Consider the following 26988-nt stretch of genomic DNA (forward strand, 5'->3'; position numbering starts at 1 on the left):
CTCCTCCAGGTCTTCCTTCTTCCCAGCAGCCAGGAGCTTCTTCTCTGATGGTCCTTCCTGCTCTCGGAAAGGCCCAGGAACAGGGGGCTCCTTTGGCACTTCAGAATGATCACAAGTAATTTGCCTTTTTATTCATATAGAACAAAATTTACAAAGTCATTCATACAGTTTTTGTTGTGTTTTTTTTTTTTTTACTGACTTCGAAAATTGGGAATATTCAAAATACACTTTTACCCCACTCCATTCTGTCATTATTTACATTTATGTACAAGAAAAATGAAAGAGTCTGTGTGTGTGTGTGTGTGTGTGTGTGTGTGTGTGTGTGTGTGTGTGTGTGTGTGTGTGTTGTCATTTTCTTGTATTAAAAAGCTCTGCTGGTCGGGTGGGTGGGCAGACGGGCAGGAGGGCAGGCGACGGTCAGGTCAGATAGAGGTGCCATGAGAGGTGTCCAGAGCCTCCGGGAGGACGCCTCCAGGCACGGGCTGAAACGACATAGGGATGGGGGTCTTCACAGGGCTCTGTCGGAACAGTCCCCCATTGGGCGACCTGTGTTTGCACTGAATAGAGGGCATGGTGGCTGAACTGCTCAGCGGCAGTGGCAGGTTGCTGCTGGGCCCTGATGACAATGTCCGGCTGGTGCCATGGCTGCTTTGTTCAGGCAGAAAGGTGCTGACTGAGAGCTGGGTGTTCTGGTACTCCCTTGTGGGCTCCAAAGCTTGGCTTGGCGCCAAGCCCCCCATCTCCAGGGCAGAGAGCTCAATGGACGCTGGAGAAATTTGCTTATGAGCAATGTCTTCATCCATGAGGCTGTTTATGCGTCGGTGTACCTGCTCCAGATTCACCTCTTTGTCCTGCAGGGAAAGTACAGGAAGGTTAAAGGACATCCTAAGAATGTGCTGAGGTCAGCTTGCTGCAAAATTTGGATACCTGAAGTACCAGGCCTATTCAGCTTGCCAGAGACAGTATCCTCCATTGGTCCCACCTTCCCTCAATCAGATAGTCAACCCTTGGCTATCTGGGGAATCCATACATAGGAACCCCAATCTTTATAAAGCAATGACCCTGTCGTCTGGCATCAGAAGTTCATTTCCTCCCCACTGCACTCATCTTAGAATTCCTGATACATCCAGGGGCAATCCCATGACAAGATGCTTTGAAGAACAGGCAGAAATAGAAGGAGATAAATAGAGTGCCATGGAACAGAGAAAATGATCTTTATCCCCTAATACGCCCCATGCATTTACAGTTGGAATTCACATCCCTCCAAAGCTTGATGCTGTCACCCCTGCTTTACACATAGAGGATCAGGTTCAGAATAATTCCACTGCCTTGTGAGTCACCCACCCCATGAGTGTTAGAGGCTAACTAGAAGTCTGATGTGGAAAAGCAACACTGTCCTACCTGGTAACTTAGTTTGTTTTTCTGTGTACAATATCTGGTTCATCCCAGAGGGTAAGCATGTCACCATTTGGCTAATAGGGCATGGGTGTTTAAATGGGGAGAGGAGCAGAGACAGTGAGGTGTCAGGAGGGTTTGAGGATTCTCAAATGGGCAATACTCATCCAAGACCCTATCTCACCACAGTGGGAGACACAACAGAAGACCTTGGGTTTGTTATCTGCCAAATAAAATAAAGACTACTGTGATTCTTCTCAAGTAAAATGATGCTATATCTTCAATGTTAAAATGATTCAAGGTGGTCACTATGCTTGAGAGCTCAAGGAAGATGTCACATGCTCCCTCAGTCCCACTCCTTACTCCAGTGAAGTGGACAAGTGTCCAGGAAAAGAGCTATATCAGCTTCCAAGTAAGTGTAGAAGCTTCTGTACTATTTGTGACTCTGTGGATGCCAATGTTCCAGGCAAGATGGTGGCTACAGCTGGCCCTTTCTGATGTCAGACTCCAAGAAAAAATATGATGTCAAGGCTCATTTCTAAAATATAATCTCTCCAGTGGTCTAGTGTTCATGGGATATGTTAGAGAGGAATAATAGAATCTCTATTTGGGTTGTGGGTATTTTAGAAATACAAAGAGGTGTAGAGGCCTTGACAGGCTTCCAACAAGAAGAAATTACCATGCAAAGCAGAGGCTATGCTTGTCATTGATTGTTTTGAGCTCCTATGGGGATAATGGACAGGGCTCCCCATTAGGAAGCCACTTGGAATCAGGAGCACAAGACTTCCTCCTTTTTTATGATGCCATTTACAAAGCCAATATTGGGAAGACTCAAGCCCACATTTCTCAGGTGGGCAAATAACTAAAGTACCCTGTAATTCACTCTTTGACCCAACAGTCTCTGGCATGGAGAAAAGTAGATCACTGCTGTCTAAATATCCATGAGTTCATAGCTGGCACGCTGGGCTTGGCTTCTGGTAAGACACGTACAGTGCCTTCCTGAACATCCCCCACAGCGAGAAAACAGACAACTTCCATAAGAAAATGTGAAACTCATTTCAGGCCAGGAAGAAGCAGAATAATAAAGAAGCACACTGGTTGGAGAGTGAGGGAACATTGTGAAAATTGGCTAGGTGTCATAAATGGAAATGACATTGGAAGTAACTCAATAACCACTGAAAAACACCCAGCATTCCACTGATCAGAAACCTCCCAGAGGTATGACTTATATCACCAGTGCTGGGAAGATGCTTCTGAGATAACAATACCTCTGAGTAGCAAGTGCCATAGGAAAAATGGGGGAAAACCAGTGGAGATGTCATCCTCTACTTTGTTTAGCTCAATACTATTCATGAGACTTTTTCTTTAGCTCCTTCACAATTTTTCAGGTGTTGGAAATAGAGATATAGGATAACTTCCTGTAGAAGAATGTCCTAGGGAGACTGGGATATGAGCATCTCTGATAGACAGAAAACAACACTGTCTACCAATGCTACAGAAACAAACATAGCTTGGTGTGGTGTCTCAACCAAAGTCCTGTGAAGAAAAATGTGAGCAAGGGAGGCCTCTTATCTGGATGCCTTCAGCATTGGCACTTAAGGCACCAAATGGGAAGCAGTAGTGGTCCAGGGTGGAGGTAGGGCACAGATAATAACTTAACCTTTTAATATAGCTGCAAGATCAAGTATCATCAAATTACTAAAGACTAACCCAAGAAATTGGTATTTTTCTCTTTTTTAATTTAAATTTTGAGAATTTTATACAATATATTTTGATCATATTCTTTCCCCTCCTCCAACTCCTCTCAGATCTTCCCCCATCTCACTACCCACACACCTTCATGTTCTATCTTAAAAACATATCAAAAGCAAAACCAAAATAGAAGAAGGCATGCACACACACACCACCATCACCCTCAACAAAAATGTGGAGTGTAATTTTGTTGGTTGGCTCTTTCTGTATATCTGATAGAAAGATCTTAAATAGTTTCTTAACCTGGTGTATTTTTCCCTGCCTCAAATTAAGGATGGATGAATCAGTTGTACAGAGTGTGAAGCCATGCAGTGCAGATCAACTCCCAATTGTGGTTATCTATTAGCCTTTAGCCTTTCTCTGTCAGGATACAGAGGAAATGTTCACACCAATTGAAGAAATTTTCCAGAGAGAGCTTCCCATGCCAAATGGCTGTCAAGAATCCAACTTCCTCAAATCACTTGGACCTCTTTCTATTCAAATCTCATTATCCCAGGAGCACCAAGACCAAGATAAACCCTGGGAGAAGAGGAGTCCATCAGGAGTATCCTGTACAAGAAAATGAACAGACTGGCATAAAAGCACCCTGACATCCCTAGAAATTGAATGCAGCCTTCCTCAGTCTCAACATCCTTAAACTGCCTGCTTCTGCCGCTTAGTCTGAGAGCCAGAACTGAGGCACAAGAAGCACAAGACCACCTTGTTTGGGGCCTTTGAAGGTTTTTCCTCTTGTATTGTCTGGGGCCACAGATTTACCACATGCAAGATCATGTCTGTTTGGATCTTGTATGTCTCTGGCCAAGGAAAGAAGAGGAAGAAGTAATCCGCTTAAGCAAGAAAAGTGGCAGGAGTGACTTGAATAATTATCCCTCTTTCAGACAAAATGATGCATTCTATAATGCTATGCAAATCAAATAATGGTTTTTTTATGTGAACTACATCAGTTTACGTCCTCATTATCCTAAGGCTTCAGTGTTCAGCCGGGTAATGACAGCTGTGGAAAGAGATCTGAGAACTTATGGCTGCCTTCATTAATCTACTGTAGGCAACTGACCTAGTCAAACATCCCTGAATATGACATAAAATTCATTGACTGCATTTCCCCATGAATCGGCTGGATTCCAGCTCTGCATTCCTCACCCCATGTTAAGGATGCCGCCAGATGCAGAAACAGAGGTTACCAGGGAACCTCTCAGGCGTTGTCTAGCAGAGATAAAGTTCTGTAATTAAGCCGCTGTTCACCAATGTGGAAATAATACAGTGTATTGGAAAACGGTAATTAACTAAACTATCATCTATGTAACAGCATGTTACACGTGGGACTCATTAGAACTGACTGTGTTTGGAATCCAACAGCTCCTACTTCAAGGTGGGCAGGAATAAAACTAGGGCTCAGGGACCTCCCACCTGACCTGGATGGTTGTTGAAAGCATTCTCTTGTTACCATTGAGACCCACCAGGTGGTTAATGGTACCCAATGGATGGGAGTGATGCCACCAACACAATCCTCTTAGATGTTGCTAAAAATTGGGTTTGGGTCTGAGAGTTGTGATTAGGTAGAAACAAAGAGGCTGAATTTCAAGACAATGAAATGAGCTCAGGGGATGATGAATCATTCTTTGAAGCATTGTGGGAGAGTGTCTGATCACTTCCCTCTCAAGTTTTTCTGGTCAGGGAAATGAGATGCAAAAACAAGCCCTTTCTTTACACATCAGGTAGGAGCAGCAGGACCCAGGGGGATAAACTGAGATTGGCAGTGAAATGACCTGCTCAAGGTGACACATGGAGAATCAAGTATTGAGACCAGTACTCATGCCCACCTAGACCCAACCCTGGGATTCTCTTCTACCATGACAGGCTCACCTTCTTCATCACAGAAGGTTCTTGTCCACTATGGCAGAAAGATGCTGAAAGGTTTTAACCCTTAGCAGGATATCAGAAATGAATGTAGAGATTTTGTAAATTATAGTTTTCCATATTCTCTTAATATGACCTTATGGGAACTGGGTCCAAGCATCTGTACTTCTCAAAAGCTTCAGAATTAAGCATCTCTAATAGGCAGCCAAAATTCAAAGTCATTGATCCAGCTGTAATGATTATACAACAATTTAACATTTAATAACATTTTCTTTATATGAGCCAGACTGGTTCATTCATTCAATAAATACGTTTGAGCTCCTATGACCAGATGAGCTAATGTTCTCAGTAAAACATTCATCTTTGGTTCCTGGCACATAAAAATTGTTCAAACTGCAATCATATTCATTACCCCCTCACAAGAGACCCCGTGTTCCAGAGAGTGGGCAAAGTGATTCAAATGCAGAGGTAAGTATATATTGGAAGGCTTGAAGCAGAGAGAGGTAAAAAAAATACCCAATAATAAAGGAGATGGGCAGTGGTCACAGGCAGAGATGGCATTGCCAGGAACCTGGTTCTAAGATATTTAGTGGTGTGTAAGTGTTCCATGCCTTCTTATTGGAAGGCCCTATGATAGGGGATGTCTTTCGGTATATATGTTTCTCTTATTGGTTGATGGCCAAACACTGTTTGGCCAATAGAAGCAGAAAGATAGATAGGCAAGACTAGGAGATGAGGAAATTGTGGGAAAGATAGGCAGGGAGGCACCAGAAGGGGACAAACATGTCTGGGCACTCTCTGGTAAGCCAAGACCATGTGGAAATACAGAGATTAATAGAAACGGGTTAATAACTAGGAGGGAGCTAGCCAATATGAAGCTTTAGCCATCAGCCTTCAGTTTAATAATTAATACAGCATCTTTGTGTTTACTTGGGGCTGAGAAGGATGGCAGGACCTGGTGGGACAAGAAAACTCCAGCAATATCCCTGTGCTAATTTCAGAAATGTATTAAACTGTCTGACAGCTAGTCTCAGTTTTCAACAGAAGATAAAACCCAGGGTTCTAAGATGCCATCCTAGACTCTGACTCCAGGAAGGACTTAGTCTCATTTCTTATTCTCCAAATCTTCTGGAAAATACTAGGTAGAAATTCATTGTTCTGTATACCCCAAGAAAGCCCAGTGTCCTTGCCCTGTGACAAGTCTGCCTCCAGGAGGTAGCAGATACAGGGAGACAGATGTGTCATCCATGGGCCAGCACTTCTGAGTAGTACTCTTGCAGTAGTAAGGAAGCCTTCCTTAATGTTGTTGACAAGGGTTTAGAAGACCGAATGCAATATGTATAGCACAGGAGTAAAGGTGAAGCAGGGTATGAAGTTGAAGCGAGGACTCCTAGTATTCAGTCACTCACAGAGAAAAAGCTTTGAGGAACATTCACACAGAACAAAGAGGATGCTGCTATGCTGCCACTTGTTTTCCAGCTACCTTGGCCTCCATCAGCCCCTGTCTGCTATGGAAACATGGGGCAAGACAAGCACAGCAGGGAGAAACAAGAATTCCAACTTCTACCCCAGTGATGGATGATTCATCCCTCAATCCTCATGTCAGCTCCCATTTGTGCAGTTCTCATCTTTATTTCATGAATATTTCATTCTCAGAGCAATGATTCCACATCCCCCATAAATCTAGAGGGTGTCGCTTTACTGCATCCCCAAGAGCTTGGTGCACTCACCTGCATTGGGTAACTACATAATTGTCTGATTCCTCAGAAAAAAAATATGAGCTCAAATGCACATGAATATTAAGAGGTTGAATGCACATTACTACTCTTCCCCCAAAAGGTGTCTAAACTCTGAAAACATCACAGCACAAGCCATTAAACACAGCATTGGCTCCACCCAAAGACAGGTTTTAAGCTCTTAAGAAATATAGCCAGCATCCCCAAACGAAACATTCCAAGAGTTTCCAGACAGCCTTGCCTAATTGCAATGCTACTCCATAAAACATGGGCCAGCAGCGAAGTGAAGGGGCTCTAAATTAAATACCTTTATTATTTCACCACACTTTTAAAGATATAATTCTAAAATAGTACCATTTCACGTCCATCCTGGTTCAAACCCCTTACCCTGGCATTGAGACATTGAAGTAGAACCAAGCTCTTTCCTCAGCCTCTTCCACTGGCTTCACCATCCTGCCCTTACTTCCTACTACCCCTTTGTTTACTCTGTCCAAAATACAACTTTCCATACAGTTCAATTTTTTCTTTACCAATTTCTCAACTCTCCACACTCACATCCTCAAGCCCCAAGAATCTTCAGTAATCACTATACACCCTAACCTCCAGTAGTCCCGCTATGTGCTGGCTAGACTAGGCTCCAGTAGTTCTCACTGCTTATGTCAGGACAGCCCAATCTCTGTGATGGAGACTGATGAGCTGTGTTGTAGCTGCGCAACAGGTGAGAAGTACCCTCAAAGGGAGGAGAGGGTCCATACAGACATGATTGTTAAAGGAAAATGGGATAAACTTCACCTGAAAGTCGACATCCTATAAAAACAGAAGAAAGGTTCCCATGCAGTCCATTTAAACAGCAACAGGCCCTGGGGCGGGGGGGGGGGCAGCAGCTACTGTGCTTCCCCTATGTCTCTGTCATTCTTGTTTCTGTCTGGAAGCATACTGACAGCCAGGCAGGGAGGCTCACATTGTGGAAGCACAAGTTGTTTGAAAGTGTATTCTCTTACATCAGCAAATGTGTATTTATGCAGAAGTGAAAAAGAGGTGCTGCCAAGAAGAAAGCAAACAATCTGTGCTTCTACAAGCTGGTCATCTCTTGGTCTTCTGTTCTCCTTTTGCTTGAACCTTCTTATTTATGTCTCTGTCTTTCTCTGTCTCTCTGTCACTCAGTCTCTGTTGCTCCCTCTCAATAATCCTGTGTGACCACTGCACTAGGGGGTATGAAGGGGTAAGACTAAAAGTAGACAGGGTTCTCCAGTTTTAAAAATGCACACACACACACACACACACACACACACACACACACACACACACACACACACAATGAACTTGAGTCCATGTCACTGCCCACATCAGCATAGGGAGAGATATCCCTATGCTACTGCAATGTACACCCACCTGAAAAATAACCTGACCCATGGGCCATTTGTACAGAGGTTAAGAGGCTAATTGAGGAGAAAGCCTAGACTTCAATCAAGCAAACAACACAGGTGGGGACCCAGTGTGGGTCAGCCACTGACTTTTTCTGCCTGTCCTATCTTCCCTCTTAGAGGGCCTCTATAACCACCCATCATGCCTATCTGAAGATGCTCTTATCTCCAAAGCCCTGGGGTGGTGACAGCAGGAAAGGTGCCCTGGTTTGGTCCCTTTAGTGAGTTTTCCTTAAACTTCCCCTTCTTTCCCCTCCTATGGTACAGGGATAACAACAGAGTCTTCAATTTGGTAGAAAAGCCAGACTTCCTTTTTTCTTCCCTACCTTTCCTTTCCTTCCTTCCTTCCTTCCTTCCTTCCTTCCTTCCTTCCTTCCTTCCTTCCTCCATCCATCCACCCACACTTCAGCGCTGACTCAGCAGTGCCTGCCATCCAAGAGAAAAGCACCTAGCTTACTGAGATGAGTGGTGAGTAGAGGGGCAGGGGAACAGCTATTGCCTTCCTTGTCAGGGACTCCATTGCAGACTGATGGATGAGGGTGCAGCTAGCCAATCATGGAAGTTCTCAGAAACAGATGCCAGGATGAGCCACCTTTGCTGTTCAGAGATAGCCGTTTTCAGCCCCCACCAGGCTGAGAGATAATTCAACCCTCGCCATCCTCCTGTCTGTGTTTTCTGCCCTGGTTTATTTTGCTTTTCTCCTTGACATCCCAACTCTGAAGCCAATTAATGATCTTGTATGTCACTTGAGCCTCCAGTAACAATGAAACCAGGAGCTTCAGGCAACATTCTTAATAACAACTGCTTTTGGACAGAATGCCAACTGCTTTCCAGCTTCCTATTGGAGATTTATCCCCAGAGGCCTCTGAAGAATCTATGAGCCAAAGTCCAATTCTTGATGAAGCCAGGGTGTGTTTAGCAGGCAGTGACCACAAATGGATGAACTGACTGGGTTTGTCCTATACAGATGTCTGTGTATATGTTGTGCTAGCAGAGCATCATCACACTTTTTGACACCCTCTTTTAGGGGAACTGCATGTAAGGCGTTCATTTAAAACACCAAATCAGAAAATAACCTTGAAGAACAAATACCCAACAAAATTGATGTGTCATGGGACAGAATCAGCAGTGGTTGCTCTACAAAGTAGAGAAGTATCCAGAACCTAGGGCCTGGACATAGCTCCAGTGTCTCACAAAGTGAGGGACAGAGGAAAGAGGGAGATAGGGGGGATCAGAAACCCCTTGCTTCCTGGGGTCATGGGGCCTATGGCTTTGTGTGAGACACCAAAGAGAACCAAGAAGGAATGCGGGCTCCTCTCTTACCCTACAGGTGGTCTCTCCAGGTCAGGGTGGAGGCACATGAGCGGGGCAGGGTGGGGAAGGGCTCTCTGGCGCTGCCCACGCTGTACCTGCTCTATAGATAAATACAGGACTTTAGTGGCCATGGCTGGTCCCTTGGCACTTTCTTCAAACATGAAAACACCCCCTACATTTTCTCTCTTGCTTTAAAAACAAAATGAAATATGACATATTCCCCCAACATACAATGCTGTTGTGTCTAGACAAGGTGACTCTGATAAATACTAACTAGAAGAAACCACCCACCAAAAAATAAATGGCCCTGGGAGACACCCTGCCTCTGTACAGTGGCAAGACTATGAGGACACCAACCTCTTTGGGGGTCTCCTGGTGGCACCGGTTGCTGTTCCACCACAACTCTAGGGCAGCCACAAGGCAAGCGAGAAGAAGGCCAATGGCCAAAATGCAGAAGACCCCAGCAAAGCTGTGCAGCTTAAGGGATTTGCCATCAGCCTGGGCACTGGAATGGCTGGTGAGGTCACAGCGGCCTGTGTGTGGCCACCACTTCTGCTTGAGCACATCCAGGTCCCCTGTGTCTTGCAGCTCCAGGATCCTGTAAGACACAACACAGGTAAGCCACAGCTATTAACTTCATCAGCTTAGCCATTGGGTCCAGTCAACGGCCTGCCATGCTTATCCTTGAAACATTATAATTCTCAAATTCTTCCATAGTGCATTTTGCAGCCTGCACCTAGAGTGCTTCTATTAGAACGTAGAACAATAGGCTTTTCCTGTCCCTCCTGAACCAGTGGCAAATGGTTTAGTGACAAAGTATGTCAGGTCCCTCACATCGATTGCACAGAAAGTGCTCAGGATGAACTTGGGACACACTGACTTGAACTAAACGGACCCCCAGAATGCAGATTTAGCATGCTCACAGTCATAGAAAGCTGTCAGTCAAATTTTAAAATCTGAATGTCAAGCATCCTTAATCCAAGGATCTGGAATCCAAAATACTTCAAAATCTGAATCTTTTTGTATATCTGCATAATAACATAAATGGAAATTTTCACATTTGACCTCTTATGTTTTAATAAACACAAACTTTGTTTCATGCATAAACTTATTTAAAAATACTCACATAAGATTACCTGATATATATATATATATATATATATATATATATATATATATACATATATATATATATATATATGATACATATGAAACATAAATGAATTTTGTTTATACTTAGGCCCCATCCCCAAGTTATCCCATTACATACATGTAAATATTTCAAATCAGAAAAAAAATTAATCCAAATCTAAACTTTTCTTGCCCCATCCATTTTGGAAAAGGGAAACTCCATTTGTCTATCGTGTCTGTCCTACCAGGATTCATATTAACCTTCATTCTTTCAGTTAAGAAGATTCTATACTCTGCCATGAATGGAGCTCAATGTTGCTAAGTTTGTAGTCTAAAGATACAAATGTCAACATTAAAACAACGATGGTTATCGGTGTGAAGACAGAAGCTGTGATGAACACAAGGAAATGAAAGCAGAAATGCCAGGGAGAAACACATATCAGGGGGTTCTACCTGGAGGCTTAAAGAGGGGATTCTAGAGGAGACAACAGTGAGGCATAAACCTGAAGGACAATGAATCATGAACAACTCAGAGTAGTCTAGTTGTTTCTGTGTGCAGGGCATTTCTATCCTCTATGCTTACCAGATCTTTCTGAATCCTAGATGCCAACCCTCTGGGATTGTTATTATTTTATTGTCTTACTTTATAGAGAAGGAAATCAAGGCACAGAGAAACAAAATATGTTCTCATAGGCACTTTGAGGTTGCCAACCACTGACACTGGAATATGTGTAACTATCCTGTCTGATACAAAGGACTCATAGCAGTTAATCAGCTACAACACAGAAGTGAGGCTGTAGAATGGTGAATGAGGAAGGCATGGAATGGAAGGAGTAAAACAGACAGACAGAGATGTGAGCTCTAACAGGGTGTGAGAGGGAGTCTGGGTGCATAGTGGTGGGATAATTCATCATGATAGCTTCTACCATTGCGGTGTTTTGTGCATTCCTTCTTTAACCTAGAGCTCTACACAGTGAGCCAGGGAGGTATAATGGGTGGCTTACAGATTCAAAATAGAAAAGCCCTTCCATCTGATGAGTAGTTATTGTTGAGTCTGGTCCATGGAGATGTATTTGGCTAACATGTATGTCCAGTTAATGAATTGTAGAAGCTCAACTAGATTGCTGTGTAGTCTCGGTACTGGGCTTACATCTACAGGTCTGTGGCTGGGCCTAAATACCATACATGGGTCTACATCTGAAGAACAGAAAGGGTGACAGTCTGAGTGTTCCCCAGGACCTGTTGCTATTGTGGATTCAGCATGGTGTAGCCTCTTATTGTCTGGGAAGGACCCATCTCAGTACAGAGTAGGCTTTGATCTTATCTGTGTGTTACTGGATGAGGGCCAAATCCTGCTAAGCCTCACTGATTTGTGGTTCCCATTCTAATGAGGAGGGTAGCAACTTTTTATGTTTTTCATGTGCAAGCTTAGTAGATATCAAAACAAAGGCTACTTGTTATCAGATATTTGTTCTGTCAACGAATGTGTGAATGTATTTGTTGAATAATGAAAACAAACCAAACTGGAAGGACCATGAGATTATAAAAAACATTTAGCAAGTAATCAGGGCAATGATAATACCAAAAGGCTTAGCATGTGGCCATGCCTGGAAGGACACAGTCCCCGAAGTCACTGATTTACATGTGCATTTGTGTGTTTTGTCACTGTGCCCTAGGAATATCCCTGAGAACCACAGTTCTCTGTAATGGCACAGCACATGATGAACAGGATAGCTACAGTATCCATCTCACTATCTCCCATAGCTTTGGTCATCCAGGAAAGCTATGTGACTGTCCAAAGTCTCTGGTGGTCGAGATGAGTAGGGGGAGCTTAATGTAAGTTACAGAGAGTGACAAACAGCTATTGAGGCTGTCCAGGAGGCTCATCATGAAGAAATCGGAGCTCTGTGCTTATAGATACAGATGTGCTACTGATAGATACTATTTCTAACCTGGATTTGGCACCTCTTGGCCCTAGCTCTCTCATCATAAATATCGGAGATTACATAAAGGTACCCATCTCAGTGGCCATTTTCACAACCTGGAAGTAGTAATGGAGTTCATAAAAGCTAGTCCGTAGTTGTGCAGTCCAATGGCCATAGTGACCAACTTCTTATCAAGTCCATCTTCCCAGGAACCACCTCCTATTGGGAGAACACTGTAGGGACAAATCATTTACACTGCTTGAGTCTGCCTAACTGCATGCAGAGCAGTGTTTAATGTGCCTGTCTTACTTCCTGAAGGTCTTAGCACAAAATCTACCTGACTTGCCCCAAGCTGAAATTAGAAAATGTCAGTGCTATTCTTCAGCTCTGGGCCATTACTGATCTGGGAGGCCATGATCTTTCTGTGACAATAGGCTGTTATCCAAGGTCAAGTTCTGATGTGGGAGACAGTAAGACCCTCAAAAGACCATAGGGTCTAATCTCCTCAGTTTCTGGGCAGCACCCAGCATGCTGCTTGCATTTTTTGACCTTTTCTCCTTTCAAATGCATGCATCTTATATGGAACATCTTACTTCAGAAAGAATACATGTCAATTTACAGGAAAATACAGAATAAAACAAACAACAAAACAAGAAAGTATAAATATAAAAGTAACAGGACAAACAAGTCATGTGCACAGAGTGCCTTCAGGAACGAGGCTAAACTAATGTACACTATAACAATCTATACTCCTACTTATGAGGAACCAGAGCGATAATAGCCATTTCCTGAAGCCAGTTGTTCTATTTTCCAGACAGATATAATTGCAGGTGCTTTGCTTTATTCAATAGTTGTGGAGCCTGCTACACAGTAGGTGCTCAATAAATGGCTATTAAGTTGCTAAACATTTATTGAATGCCCACTCTGCATGCTGTGGTCTGCAAAACTGTTAGACCACATAACCCCACACCACACACACTTACATCTGTATCTTAGTCTCTGCCAAAGCAAATAAATAGTTTGACTCTGAGGATGAAGGGAAAGACAACCATAGAAATTCAGATAAGCCTGGGATCTACTAGTTATACAGTGTAAGCCCTTATTCAAACTACATAGTCTGTAGCCCCTTGATTTAGCCCCTTCATTTCTATGAGGCACATTCAAGGTAAAGGCAGTTTACAATGGTCTTGAGCCTCTTCTAGACTTGCTGACAGCATAAACTTAGAAATAAAGACTGGAGAACTTCCCTAAAGGGCAGATACCTGTCTGTTGGAAGGAGGGATGCTACCAGCTCATAGGGAGGCTGCACTATATATGGAGACATATAACAATACTGCAGGATGTCAGCATAGCCCTTGGAACCCACAGTCTTATGATGAAACTAAGAGGGGTAAATTATTTCTTGAAAGAAGGATATGGAGTCTGGATATTTCAATTTTGTTTATGTAATCACTGGAATGGCAGGAAGAGGCCACAGAGTCCCAAGAGGGATTTTCATAAGGACTTCATAGCAATGCAGTAGAAAGATCAGTGTAGACCTATTTCACAGCTAGCCTCCTCTCTGTAGCCCCCACCCTGCCCCCATGCTGGCTGTGGTCTACTAACCTATGAAGTCATATAAAGGACATCTACCTCCTTCTACCGTAAGCATTACAGCCTGGAGGGAAAGGTATCCCTACACTCGGGAGCCAAAGAATACCACAAAGTCCCATCACACAGCAAATCTCACACAAGAGATTTATTGGGAAGGAAAAAAACAGTAGGGTGGCCTCTGCTTGGGCAAGAGGCAAGAGAACTGAGCAAAAGAAAGGACTTACATTGAGGTTCTTGGGGAGGGGCATAGAACTTTCCAGGGTGAATATTAGTGGAATTTCAAGTCAAGCAATTGGGCTTTTTACTCTGCAGGGTAGGGGCAGGTTCCAGCAGTTAGAATGTTCTATGGGTGGAACCTGACAGTTGGATGTCCACTTATATCTGCATTAAGCAAGATGGTAGTGGAGGAGAGCAACACTACTTTTCCTGACTCATGTCTGTCTTTTCCATCTCTAGAATTTTCAATTTTCCTTGAGGATTTTCAGCTGACCAAATCTAGGTATTCCCATCTCATTGCTGTGCTAACTATTTGACCACACATTAGAGATCCAACCTTCCTAGTCAACATCTTTTCATTCTCTGGTATATTAACAGTATATTCACTCATTTTTGCAAACTTACAGAAGAAAACTAAGCAGTGTTAGCCCATGGGCCTCCAACTTCCCACTAATGGGTCCCAAACATTCATGACCAGTGTCTTGAGACTCACTGGATGTTTGGGTGTTGTTGCTACATTGATCTTATGGGTTCCCTTATCATTTGCTCTACAGAGATCTTTTCAGGCTGTCTGTGCAATCACCTTGAACCTCCCACCAAAGAAAATCATAATGCATAAACTTCAGAAATGCCATTGAGTTCTGAATCCTGAAGAGAAACCACACTTTTCTTCACACCTTTAATTTGAGCAAGTGAGAAATACTTCCTCCTCTTTTATCACTGCTCTCCACTCCAGAGGGCAGAGCAAGGTACAGAGTGTGTACTTGATGAAGTTCTGGAGAGAACCTGAAGCCTCACTTACCTTAATTGCTGCTACCCCTTCACTACGTTTTGCAAGCATGCTACTGAATAGATGGGTTGCAAACCCTCCCTCTCAGCCTTCCTTGGTGGTATTGAGGCTTATTGATCCTGGGAAGGAGGATCCAATCTAGAAACCCAGGATAGGACAGGAGGTAGGGTTTCCAGATTCCAAAGAAACATGGATCAGCATCAGAACTCAGGAGGGCTGGAAGAGCAAGGTCCAGAACTCTCTTCTTTTCTCCCTGAGTTGTATGCAGCGTGGAAAACAGATGGTCTTCAACAATTGTCCTATATCAATCTGGATATGCTTCAGGTGGACAATACAAGGATGCTGGAATTCATGTATTGATTAGGCAGCTAGTGGCTATCCCTAAGACTGCCACTAAATGGACCTGCTTATGACAATGCTCCAGCAATCTCTTGTTGGTTTTGATGGGACAAGGCAGAGCCTTCTCTTAGAACATCCTCAGTGACTGCTATTTTCATTCTTTAAGTCAGCAGGGTGCCACATCACAGATATGTGCAATGAGGGCCCAAGGCTGGACCTCCCTAGAGACAATAAATAGTGTTTGCTGGTAAGCTGGCTACTAGAAAACAACCATTAATTTACCTATATCCCTCAGCTCTATCTTCCCTGCTTAAAGCTGGATCATTCAGACCATAAGAAACTACTATGACAGAGAACTAGCATGAGAAAAGGAGACAGAGTAACACTTAAGAACTTCATGCCCAGGAGTGTAGAGCTAAGTGGGCTCAAGGGACAAACTTATGCTAGAAATCACAAGGGAGATGAAACACCAATGCAAAGTAGACATGCTATATTGGTTTCTGATGGAACCACCCATTCAGCTAAGTACTTAGCCCTACCTCCCCTTTCTCCACAATTCTCCCGAATTGCCCTAATATTAATGAGCATAAATCAGAATTAATTAACTCTCAGAAGATGGCACTGAAACCCAGAAGCCTATGGTTTGATGTGGAGAGAGTGGGGGATATGGGAAATGAGAGTTTGTCCTCCTGTCACAACAAAGAGCCAGGTACATCCCTTGCCCCAGTAGACAGCAGCATCTCCTTCAGCCAGGAAATTTGATCCAAGTCCATAGGCCCCATCAGGCCACATGTGATGCACATGGAGAAGTCGGATTCTCTCACTCTATTACTTTGCATCTCCACATGGATGACTCACACTTTGAAGATATACTTTAAAAAGAGATTGCTAGGCCTCCCCAGATCCTACTCATTATTCATTTATCTGACTGACTCCTATGTTCCTCTGGTATCACTAGCACTGAGATGTCCTTCTGAATCTTATCAGATTCCATTTTCTGCTCCCTCCCAATCCCCAAAAACCATGAGACTCTGTAGTGGTATCACCTACACATGTCAGAGTTCCACCCACACTATAGCCTTCCTGGAAAAGAACCATAAACTTCCTCTTTTCATCCCAGTGCCTATGCAAGATCTAGGAGGAGGTGTAGAGGAAAATATATTGGTACACCGGTAGTGCTTAGGAAGACTTGAGAAATAAGTGAATTATTCTGGCTCATATGTCCTAAGAGGTGGTTATTCTTCTACCCCAGCTGCCAAGGTCCCCAGGCCACTGGAATTGTCTTGATGACTGTGCCTACCTCTGGGAGAAGAGGTCCCTGTAGGGGCTGCCATGCTGCAGGGCAATCCCGTAGCCCTTGCTGCTGATGCTGTTGCCGATGACAGTCACTGAGCAGTCGTCATCTGTCAGGGCTGCATACTCCACCACGGCCACATCCCACAGAAAGGCGTAGTTCCCCTTCTTGGCCTGAAAGACCCAAATCACCATGAAGTCCAGCATGGCTATTTGGCTACAAGATTTTCAAGCAGTGTGGCATCTCAATAGTTGAGTTTGAGGGGCCCTTCTAAGTGGTCCCACCTAAGTGGGACAACAAATTCTGCACAACAAATTCTCCTAGTATTTTCTGACTTATAAATATAGCACCAGTTGATACCATTCATCTTAGTAGATCCAACTCTAGTTCCTAGAGCAGGTGAAATGGAAGAGTTGCAGGTGGGTCACAGAGACACTGACCCATTTCTCACATTCTGACACTCACCTCCTGAGGGTGAAGAGAGTAGTGCTCAATGAACTAAGATTTTCAGAGCAGAATTGTAGGGGGCACATGATAGCACCACATGGGTGGGGAAGAATCTCTTTCCTGGGGAATACAGATGTTTGGGGACTGTGATAGATCTTGTCCACCAACTTTTATTAAGAACCTAACTGCTAAATCCTGCTTACCATGAACATGAGTATGGGTTCAGTGCCCCTGGATGGTCATGGTGGCATACCAAGCAAAACAGCATGTTAGAGTTTGCTGTGCATGGTAAAAACCAATTCAGGATAGGCACCTGATGGTTCAGTAACACACAATGCTTCTGCCACTTGCCTTTAACTGCATTTACATGAGGAAAATCATATGCACAAATACATGCATTCGCATGCAATGCACACACATGTTTGCCTTTTACTTTTTTTGTTGGCAGGGGTTGGAGGGGTTGAAACAGGATCTTGCTGTGTTGGCTTTCAATTTGATCCTCCTGATCTGGTCTTCAGAGTGCTGGGATAATAGGCATGGAAAACTGTGCCAAGAATGCCCACATACATCTGTGCTGTAGTGTGTGTGTGTGTGTGTGTGTGTGTGTGTGTGTGTACACAAAGGAAGACACTCATGCACATATGTGTGCACACACGTGTGAATGTCATTCTTACAGTGGGGAAGTTTTCTATCTAGCATTAGTACTTGCAAACAGTGTGATAGTTGCAGATTGTTCCTTTGGAGGTCTATCCACATCCCCAGTGGAAGTTCTACCCTTCAAACCCTTCCACAGCAGACACTCAGTTCTATCTGGAGCCACAATTCTAACTTTGACTAGAATTTGGGCACTCAGGAAGAATGTGAACAGCTTTTCTTCTTCAAGGGGAACATTGTCACATGGCTTTCTTAAAATACCATTTAACATTCTATCAAAGGACCTTGTTTCCATTGTCTGTTGAGCAGAAGGATGCTTCTTTCCCTGTTGTCCCTCACATTATGGCTCACCCCAGATGCTGTAAAGCATAGGCATAGGATTGGTAATAGGGCTTAAGAGCCACAAACAAAATTAAGCAAAACTGGCCAGCTGTAGGCTTCTTGGCACTGTCAAGGGCATTATTCCAGTTCCTGATTTTGTTAGTTTTTCATTTCCCCTAAGATTCTCCAAGAAGTATATGCATGCTCAGGCAAAAATCAGGCTTTTACTTCTTTGGATTTTTCTTTTTCTTTTGGGTGGGGGAGATTGGGAATTGAGAAAGGATCTTATTATGTAGCTCAGGCTGGTCTTGAATCCATGATCATCCTGCCTCAACCTCCAAAATAATGGGATTACAAGCACAAAACACCACACCTAGCAGGACTTTTTTTTTCAAGACCCTAAATGCCTATGATCCAAGATGTCTTATTTGCCCATCATTCTTTCCATCAGAAATATTTGTGGGTAGAATGTGACCTCCTGCATCAGGAACTGCCTTCTTGCAGCCTTTCCCACAGCCCTGTAAGAAATGACACACACCTATGCCACCCATTGCTTTTCACCTGGGAAAGCAATTCAAATATTACACCAAGGCATCATTCCTTGGCCAATCCAATCTTAGAAGTCTTAAAATACGTTGACCCAGGTTGCAAAATTACACACATCTCTCTCCCTCCACATTGGAAGATAACAGGCTTTGTAATATTTTCCCGCTGGCAAACAAGTTTTTCCTTGAAAAGACATAAATTTTCAACCTCTTAGTACCAAGTTTATCTACAAAATGTTGACTTATGACCTAATATTTGGCTTCAGTCAGACTAGGGAGCGTTTCACATCCATGCTCGCAATTCAACATGACAATCAGGCACGGCTATTTGTACGATTTCAAAAGGGCATGTCATGTTGAAGGAAGAATTAAGATCAGCTTCCTTTCTACCTCTCAAGTGATGTTACAAGAAGAAAATAAAAAAGAAAGAAGCTGGCTCAGGCCGACTGGAAACTGACTCTAGAAAAGCCCCTGTGGGCATTCAGAGGGGTAAACATCTGGAGTCCTTCAAGCCACATAGGGAAAGCCTGCATTTACATCCCTGTTGGACTAAGCTGGGCAGAACACAGCATCTGAAAAACGTGCTGGCAATGCCCCTGCCTCCACTCCATGCTACAAACTAAGGCTTTTCTCGGCAGGTAAGAGCAGGTAAATGATCCCAGAGACTCAATGTCCCCATTTAGTCAGTGTTTACTACTAAATTTAGTACTAAATTTACTAAATTTAGTTTTTACTGACTAAATTAACCAGGGTCCTTCTTGTTTGCTTGAGGAAACATGTGGCTAGATCCACATGACAGTACCATAGCATGAGGACAAGTAAAAGGTAGTAGGACATGTGTTGTAACAGAACCCAACTGCAAAGGAGAGACCAGATTCTGGATCTTTCTGTACAACACATTCTTAGCTTTAAAAAAATTCCCGTTTTGACTTCCTCAGCACCCCTGGAATCTCATGGCCCACTCCCTCAGGCTGATGAGGGGTAAAATGTAGCACCAAAATGTCCTCTCCAGGAGAATTTTCTGGACCTTGCAGATATCTTCATAATCTTCTGGTGTATCATCAAGGCTGTATGAGACACAAACCATCTCCAAAGTGACTTCTCAATGTGAACATTTCAGAAGTAACATCAAAATGGCCAGAGAGATGGATCAGCCAGTAAAATGTCTACAAGCATGAGGACCTTCATTTAGATCTCTAGCACCATGTATAACGTCATGGACCTATAATACCATTGCTAGAGACAGGAGGTTCCCTGTGCCTTGTTGGCCAGCCTGTTTAGCCCCATTGGTGAGCTCCAGGTCTCAGTGAAAGAGATTCTTTTTTAAAAATGAGATGGAGAGCAACTGAGAAAGATACCTGGTAATAAACTCTAGCTGCCACACACACACACACACATACATACATATACATGTACATATGTCAAGGCATTCATGCCAATCATAGCTCTGTAAACTTCATGCAAACCCCATTCTTGATCTTTTGTAGAATTTATACCTTTCACAAAAACAAACAAACAAATAACAACAACAAAAAACAGGATGCAATTTCTGTAGAGTCAGAATAAATTTTCCACACACATTCTAATAATTATGAGTCTACCTCCTTATTTGATGCTGCTTGGACACAAGGTTGGTTTGATCATAAGGGGACACCTAATATTTCAAGTTTCTGAACCCCAAAAGAGCTAAAACTCTTCTATTTTTCCTGTTCTCCCTGTCACAACCACTTTTTTTGAGTGTTTTGTTTGATTGTAAAATGTTTCCCACAGGCATGTGTTTTGGGTATATATCCTAGCTAGTGGTGCTGTTTTAGGATACTTTGGAACCTTTGTAAGCTGGGGCCCTGATGGGTGCATAAGTTAACAGCAGCAAGCGCTGGCTTCTACCTTGCTCTCCACTTCTCAGCCCACAGTGGTGTGAATGTCCAACACCCCATGCCGCTATTAGTGAGCTGAGGCATTCTGTCATTCTTCCTCAGCTCATGGAACCGAAATCCTCTGTAACTGAGTGCTAAAATGTGTCTCTCCCTTAAGTTGCCTGTGTCACAAAAGTGTGAAGGTAACTTATCCATCAGCCCAGTGTTTCTTTTCACTCTGCTACCTGACTCAGCTTCCCCTTCTGACTCACTGTCTTGTCAAGTCTCTGGTTTGCTTGATGGTGTGTCTACACTCTTCCTTCACCCTCCATGCCTGAAGCTCAGTTCCAGAAACCACTCATACTAGGATAGAGTTCCAATTACTTATTTACAGTGACTTCTTTCAATAAGGGATGGTTTTGGACTCTTGAGAAGACCATATGGAAATAGGAATTTAGCCTGTTTTCAACTGTACAACTTTCACAAAGGAGATGAACCAAGTCACCTCTGCCCCAGAGTCCCTACCCTAAATGTCCCAATGGATCTTTGAATTCACTATTCTTATCACTTCCTGTTTTTATTTCCTTCTGCCTGTGTCTCTCAGTATGGTCCTCTTCCTACTTCCCAGGAGGCTGTGACAAGTTAGGGAAGGCAGTGTCTGAGAGCTGGCATGGCAGGCAGTGAATGGCTTAGAAATAGAGTGTTGACATTATTTCACAATGCCTATGAGATCAAAGCGATACTACAGGTTTTTGTTCTACCATTAAAACAAAACCAATCCAAAAACATATTTTACCCTTTCAGTGAGTTGAATTACCTTTATCTGGCAGTCCATTTATAATATCAAATGTACTCTGAATTTCTAATCACTGCTTTACACGTATGATTCAGTTCCTCAAAAACTGGGCAGCAGACAAGGCTGTCAAGGCAGTCTGATGTTCCTCTAGCACTTGCCTCTATGCAAAACTTAGATGGGCATGCACAGCCAGCTCCCCCAGTGTCCCATGACCCTGGAAATCACTCTGGAATTCTGGGACACAGCCCAAGCTTCTTTTAAGTATGGAAAAAGGAATTTGTAGATCGCTGTTTTAAAAAAGGAGAGATGGCAAAGTTAATACTGCCTTGAAATATAATGTGACTACCTCTACAGTATTATTTTTAATTAATAATGACCAATATCAGTGAAATTATTGCAAAATGATATTATCTTTCATGGTTACTAGCACCAGAAAATGATAGTACTTTGGAATGTAATGTAGCATCATATAATGTGGACATTTAAAGTTATTGTATCTTTTATCCTGGCAAATTGTAATTTAACCTAAAAAGCAGCTCAATAATCATAACTTACAGTAAGACAAACATGAGAATATTTTAACTATTCGATGTCAGAGAAATAATTTAAGCTCATGAATATGAGATCAGTGCAACACACATTAACTTCAAAGACTAAAGAAAAACTATATGCACAGTCCTGAAAGTCTTGGGAATATTTTCCTTAAATCTTAGCCTGCTTCTAAATATTTTGCCCGATATTCTTTTTCTTTTCCTTCCCAATATACAAAATTGATTAACCTATGAATTAATTAATTAGGACAAAATAACAATAATTGGCACAAGCATGAAAAACACTATGTGAGGATCTTAGGGAGAGGAAACAATATCTTTGGCAATCAATAAGGTCAATAAAGTCAAGGGCATATGGAACTCCATTGCCAGAATACAAAACAATGGCAAGTGACAGACTCACTGGTTTATCTCCTGTGAACTATCTTAGCAAATAGATCCCAGCTCCCTTCTCGAAGTGCCTGAGTGTTTGAAGGCTGAAACTGGGAACAGAGGCAAGTGGTTACCTGGCCCAGCCTTTAACAATACTTCCTAACATTTCTCATAACATGATAAGCCTATATTGTTGAGGACAGTCAGGCATCATAGACACAGCCACAAGTTAGCTGCAGCATGGTGATTGGCTTACTCTCCTGATCCACACTGGTAATGAGTTTGCACTGCAATGTATTGTTCCATTGCTTCCATCCTTCCTGGAGCTCACTCAGAGAGTAAACTTTCAGGCCATCAGCCTTTGAAATAAGAATCTCATTGTGTTCTTCTATTCCATCCTAAATGCTTAAACAAGGGAGAGAGCAACCATGAATCTCTCCCAAACAAGCAAGAATGCTGGTGCTGCCTATACTATTTACACATGCCACTGGAATTGGGTGTTGAAGGAAGCTGGGCATCTGTAGTGCCAGGAATGAGTCACTAGGTGCCAAGACTTAAAAGTTCAATATCTTTTAGCCATAGACTTTTTCCCAAGAGAAGAGCCTCATTATCATCTTACAGATGAAAAGAAAGTGTCTTATTCCCCCCAAAATGAAACATGGAGTCAGGCCAACCTGGGTTCCAGCTATTTCCAAAAACACCTATGCTTTCTCTGCCCTACTTGAACTCATGAAAGGGAGACTGTGGGAAAGATTCCCCAGGTCTATCCCCTTGGACCAATTCCTGGGGTGTGGATGACTATGCATGCTTTTTTCATCTCTGCAGACAAAGATGCTTCATGGAACTTATGCCATTTTAGGGGAAAGAAGGATACAGGTAGGTGCCATTCCTAGGGATTCTATGGACCACTGATGTATCTTCATTTGCATTAGCCATCCATGGAACATGCTCCCTGCCTTTTCTTGCCTCTCTCTTTAGACAGAGCTTGGCCTTTTGAGAATCTAAAGAGTTAGCTCTTACAGTCATATTTATACAATGGAAATGCATTGCCAGGCACAGCCTGAACCCTGGCTGCCACTATACCTACATTACACACTCTGCCAAATAATAAGAGGCACCAGGAAACCCCAAAGACCATCTGCAGAGAAAAGGACAATTATACAGCTTGCTGATAGGTGTGTGGGCTGGCATGATATTTCTGGAATGGCGATTTGGTGAGAAGAATTGTATGCTCTTCAAATCTGCATATGCATAGAAATTCTTGGATGTGGAAAAGATATTTGCACACACACACACACACACACACACACACACACACACACACACACACACACAAATATCAGCACAACTGATAAACTAATAAGAAACTGGAAGCTAAATGACCAATGCTTGAGAATCATGTAGGTAGATGGTAGCATTAAATAATGAAATATTATCTTTCTTTTAATATAGTGCTTTTAAAGAGCACCGATTGCTGAGAGAAATGTACATGACAAAAATAAATAAATAAAAATTAAAGATGGAGCCCTAGGTAATGAATTAGCCTGAGCTTTGGCATCTCCGTGTATGGATGTGAATCCCAGGTGCATTGCTTGCCAGCTGTGTGAGTACAGATAAAGTTGATTAACACCCCTGGGCTTTGGTTCCACTGGTTATAAAATGGACAGAGCTCTGAGGAGAATTAAATACTTCAATATACATGATACGCTTAGGGCTTTGCTAAATAAGTTACAACTAATATTAGAACATTTAGTGAAAAACAGGTTGCTACAATGGGTGGACATCTCTTTTCAGTGATTATGTCAAAGGATCATATTTATGAAGAGTCAAATCAAGCACCAATACTAACAATGGCCATCTTGAGGTCGTGACATTACAGGAGAATAAGATTTTTTTTTTCTGTTGTCAATGCTTCTGTATTGCATTGAGTTTTTCTTTTGTGATTCCAGATGTCTAAGAGGGTAATTTTTTAGAAATGCAGTCTTATATCTTGAGCTCTGTGCAGTGAAAAGAGCAGTGCCAGAGGAAGGCCCTCCTTTAACACCCAGCTCTGAGGGAAACCTACATTCTCAAGAGCTGATTGCTTTTTAAGAGACCTGCCATTATGTTATATTCCAGAGTGCAGAATACTGTGCCTGGAACAGAGCAGGGGCTTGATACCTGCTCTGCTTCCTTTGCCTTCCATTAATTCTTAGCAGGAGTCAGAAGACAAACTGGTCAGCTGGGATTGAAAAAAAAACTTTCTTCCCACACTCAACCTATCAGTCATATGCCATCTTCACCAAGTCAGCAACACATATTCTGTTATTCCGTGTGTGTGTGTGTGTGTGTGTGTGTGTGTGTGTGTGTGTGTCTGTGTGTGTGTGTGTGTGTGTCTGTGTGTCTGTGTGTCTGTATGTCTGTGTGTGTGTAGAGCATGTGTGCATATGTGTGATAATGTGTGTATTCAAGTGTGTGAGTATTGTATGTGTACATGTTTTAGTGAGGGGAGACGTATGACAGTGTATAAAAGTTTGCATGTATATGGGAATGTATTATGCGTATGTGTACATGTAAGAATATGTGTCAGAACGTGTTTCTATATGAATGCATGGGAGAATTGCTTAAGTGTGTGACTGTGGGGAAATGCCTGTGCATATGAATGTACATGGGTATTGCTGGTAAACTGAGGACCATCCACATTCCAGAACCAGATGTTCCACCAACCCACCTTCGGTGACTCAGTATCAGCAGTTATGTCATCAACAGCTGCCAAATACAACACATTTCTACTGTTGCCACAAGCGGTGAACCCTTTTTAAAGCTCATGCCATCACACCCCTCCTCCCCCACTTGTCCCTATTCAGAGATGGCCCTTTGCACTCTCCCTCCCCTAATAAATCTCTCTGAGCAAGACATGTTGCAAGATGTTACTTTGTGGCATTCCTTGGCCCTCAGATGGCTGATAAAACCTTAACAGGTATATGTGTGTCTCTGTGTGTGGATGTGTGTGAGTCACTCGAATGTGTATAAGTGAATATGCAAGTAAGAACTGTGTGGGTGTGCAAATGATACTTTCAAAAATGTAACTGTGCATATGTTTATATGTGTAAATATGAATTGTGTGAAAGAGAGAGAAAGAAGTGAGATTATGAGCATCAAAACCCCCAATGAGGTAGCAGAGAGGATTTGGGTAGCCAAGCATCTGGAGAATCATGAGAGGGTCATGGACATCCTCTTTCTTCTGGAGATAAGGTGCCTTTCTCTCTGATCTTTCAGAATAAGAAAGAAATAATCTCAAATGACATGAAAGCAAAAGATAATGGGAGGTTATCCACAAAGCCCAACTCTGGAAGCAGCAGGAATCGAAGAAGTACAGGTATCTAAGTGTATGCTATCTAAGGAGTACAAGGCAAAGATCTTCATCTGACTCAGACCCAGGGCCAGCAGAAGAGAAAGACCAGAACAGGCTCAGTGGAAGAAGGTTGGTCACTGCTGGGCTCCACACACCTGCCATAAAAGCTGTCGTCTGAAAACATCCAGAAGGTCCATTCAGTTTGTCCTATCTTCGTACCAGAGTGAACAGGATGGAGCTGGACAAAGAGGTTTCACGACCAAAGGGTAGCAACAATTCAGGAGATATCCTCAATGTATGGCCATGAGTACAAGCAAGAGACCACCTTGCAATTGGGTCTTGGTAGACTGAGCCTGCCCATTCCTTAGTCCAGAGAACAGAATGAGTGGATTTGTCCCAGTGCTATAACTATGGAAAGGAGATCCTGCTGCTCAGGGGGTAGGGTTTCTGCCAGTGACTGCCCTTCCTTTGCTAGTATTCATGTGTCATGAGTCACACCAACCACACTAAGAGGCACACATGATAGAGGGAGGAGCAAATGATTGTGCATCTCGATGAGGGACAGTGATGTCTTGTCTATTATATGATCTCTTTGGAGCCTATAATTTTTTTTCTAGAATCTTCAATTCTTCCTCAAATAAACACAGTGTAGGTGTTGATGAAAGGATTCAGACACTGCTAGCAACACCTTACTTTAGCACTTCCAACTGGCCATGTGAGCTCTTAGAGTTAGTGATCTCACATGGAGGGCAATGATAGCACAGTCCCCTCACATACCTATCACAGGGAAAAGGAATATAAAAAGTGTCTGATGCATCAAAAGAACAGGATGGAATGTTAACACATTATCCTCCTGATCATGATAAATGTTGGCAACATCATATCATCAAGTTTGGATCTTGATTAAAACATAATTGCCTTGGGATAAATAAAACTTGAAATTGTCCTCCATCATCAGCCTGGTAAATTAGAAAGACTGTTAGACTGGGTTACAGTCTCAACCCAATTACTGACTCATTATCGATTTATGAAATGCTGAAGCCCCAATGGCCTTTAAGATCTTCTTCAGCTTCACCATCCTCCATGTTATATACAGGGGTTCTCAGAGTATCTTCTGGAGGCCAGCAACATTAGACCGGATGGAGAATTTATGAGATTTAACTATACTGATCAATCAACCAATCCATCAATTTTTAATCTTTTTAAAAGAAGATTTAGAAAAAAAGGGGGAACATTGAATCTGTATACTTGGGGCACTAAGTAGAGAAAGAAATATCACAGGTTAGAGGGATAAATGTAGGAGAAGATTCGCTGCCTAGTTCTTTCCCGTTTATTCTTTTATTGCC

At 42.8% G+C, this 26988-nt stretch overlaps 1 protein-coding gene across 1 annotated transcript in view; it reads right to left on the minus strand.

The window, feature by feature from the left end:
- Window positions 1-422: 422 nt before the first annotated feature.
- Grid1 (glutamate ionotropic receptor delta type subunit 1) overlaps window positions 423-26988 on the minus strand; it is a 692044-nt gene continuing 665478 nt past the window's right edge. Inside the window, exons 14-16 of the mRNA XM_035452799.1 lie at window positions 16773-16939; window positions 9836-10076; window positions 423-851 (exon numbers count right to left, since the gene is read on the minus strand). Of these exons, the coding sequence (XP_035308690.1) occupies window positions 423-851; window positions 9836-10076; window positions 16773-16939 (837 nt within the window). The remainder of the gene's footprint in view (window positions 852-9835; window positions 10077-16772; window positions 16940-26988) is intronic.

Source organism: Cricetulus griseus, assembly GCF_003668045.3.
Source record: "Cricetulus griseus strain 17A/GY chromosome 1 unlocalized genomic scaffold, alternate assembly CriGri-PICRH-1.0 chr1_1, whole genome shotgun sequence".
Lineage (NCBI taxonomy): Eukaryota > Metazoa > Chordata > Mammalia > Rodentia > Cricetidae > Cricetulus > Cricetulus griseus.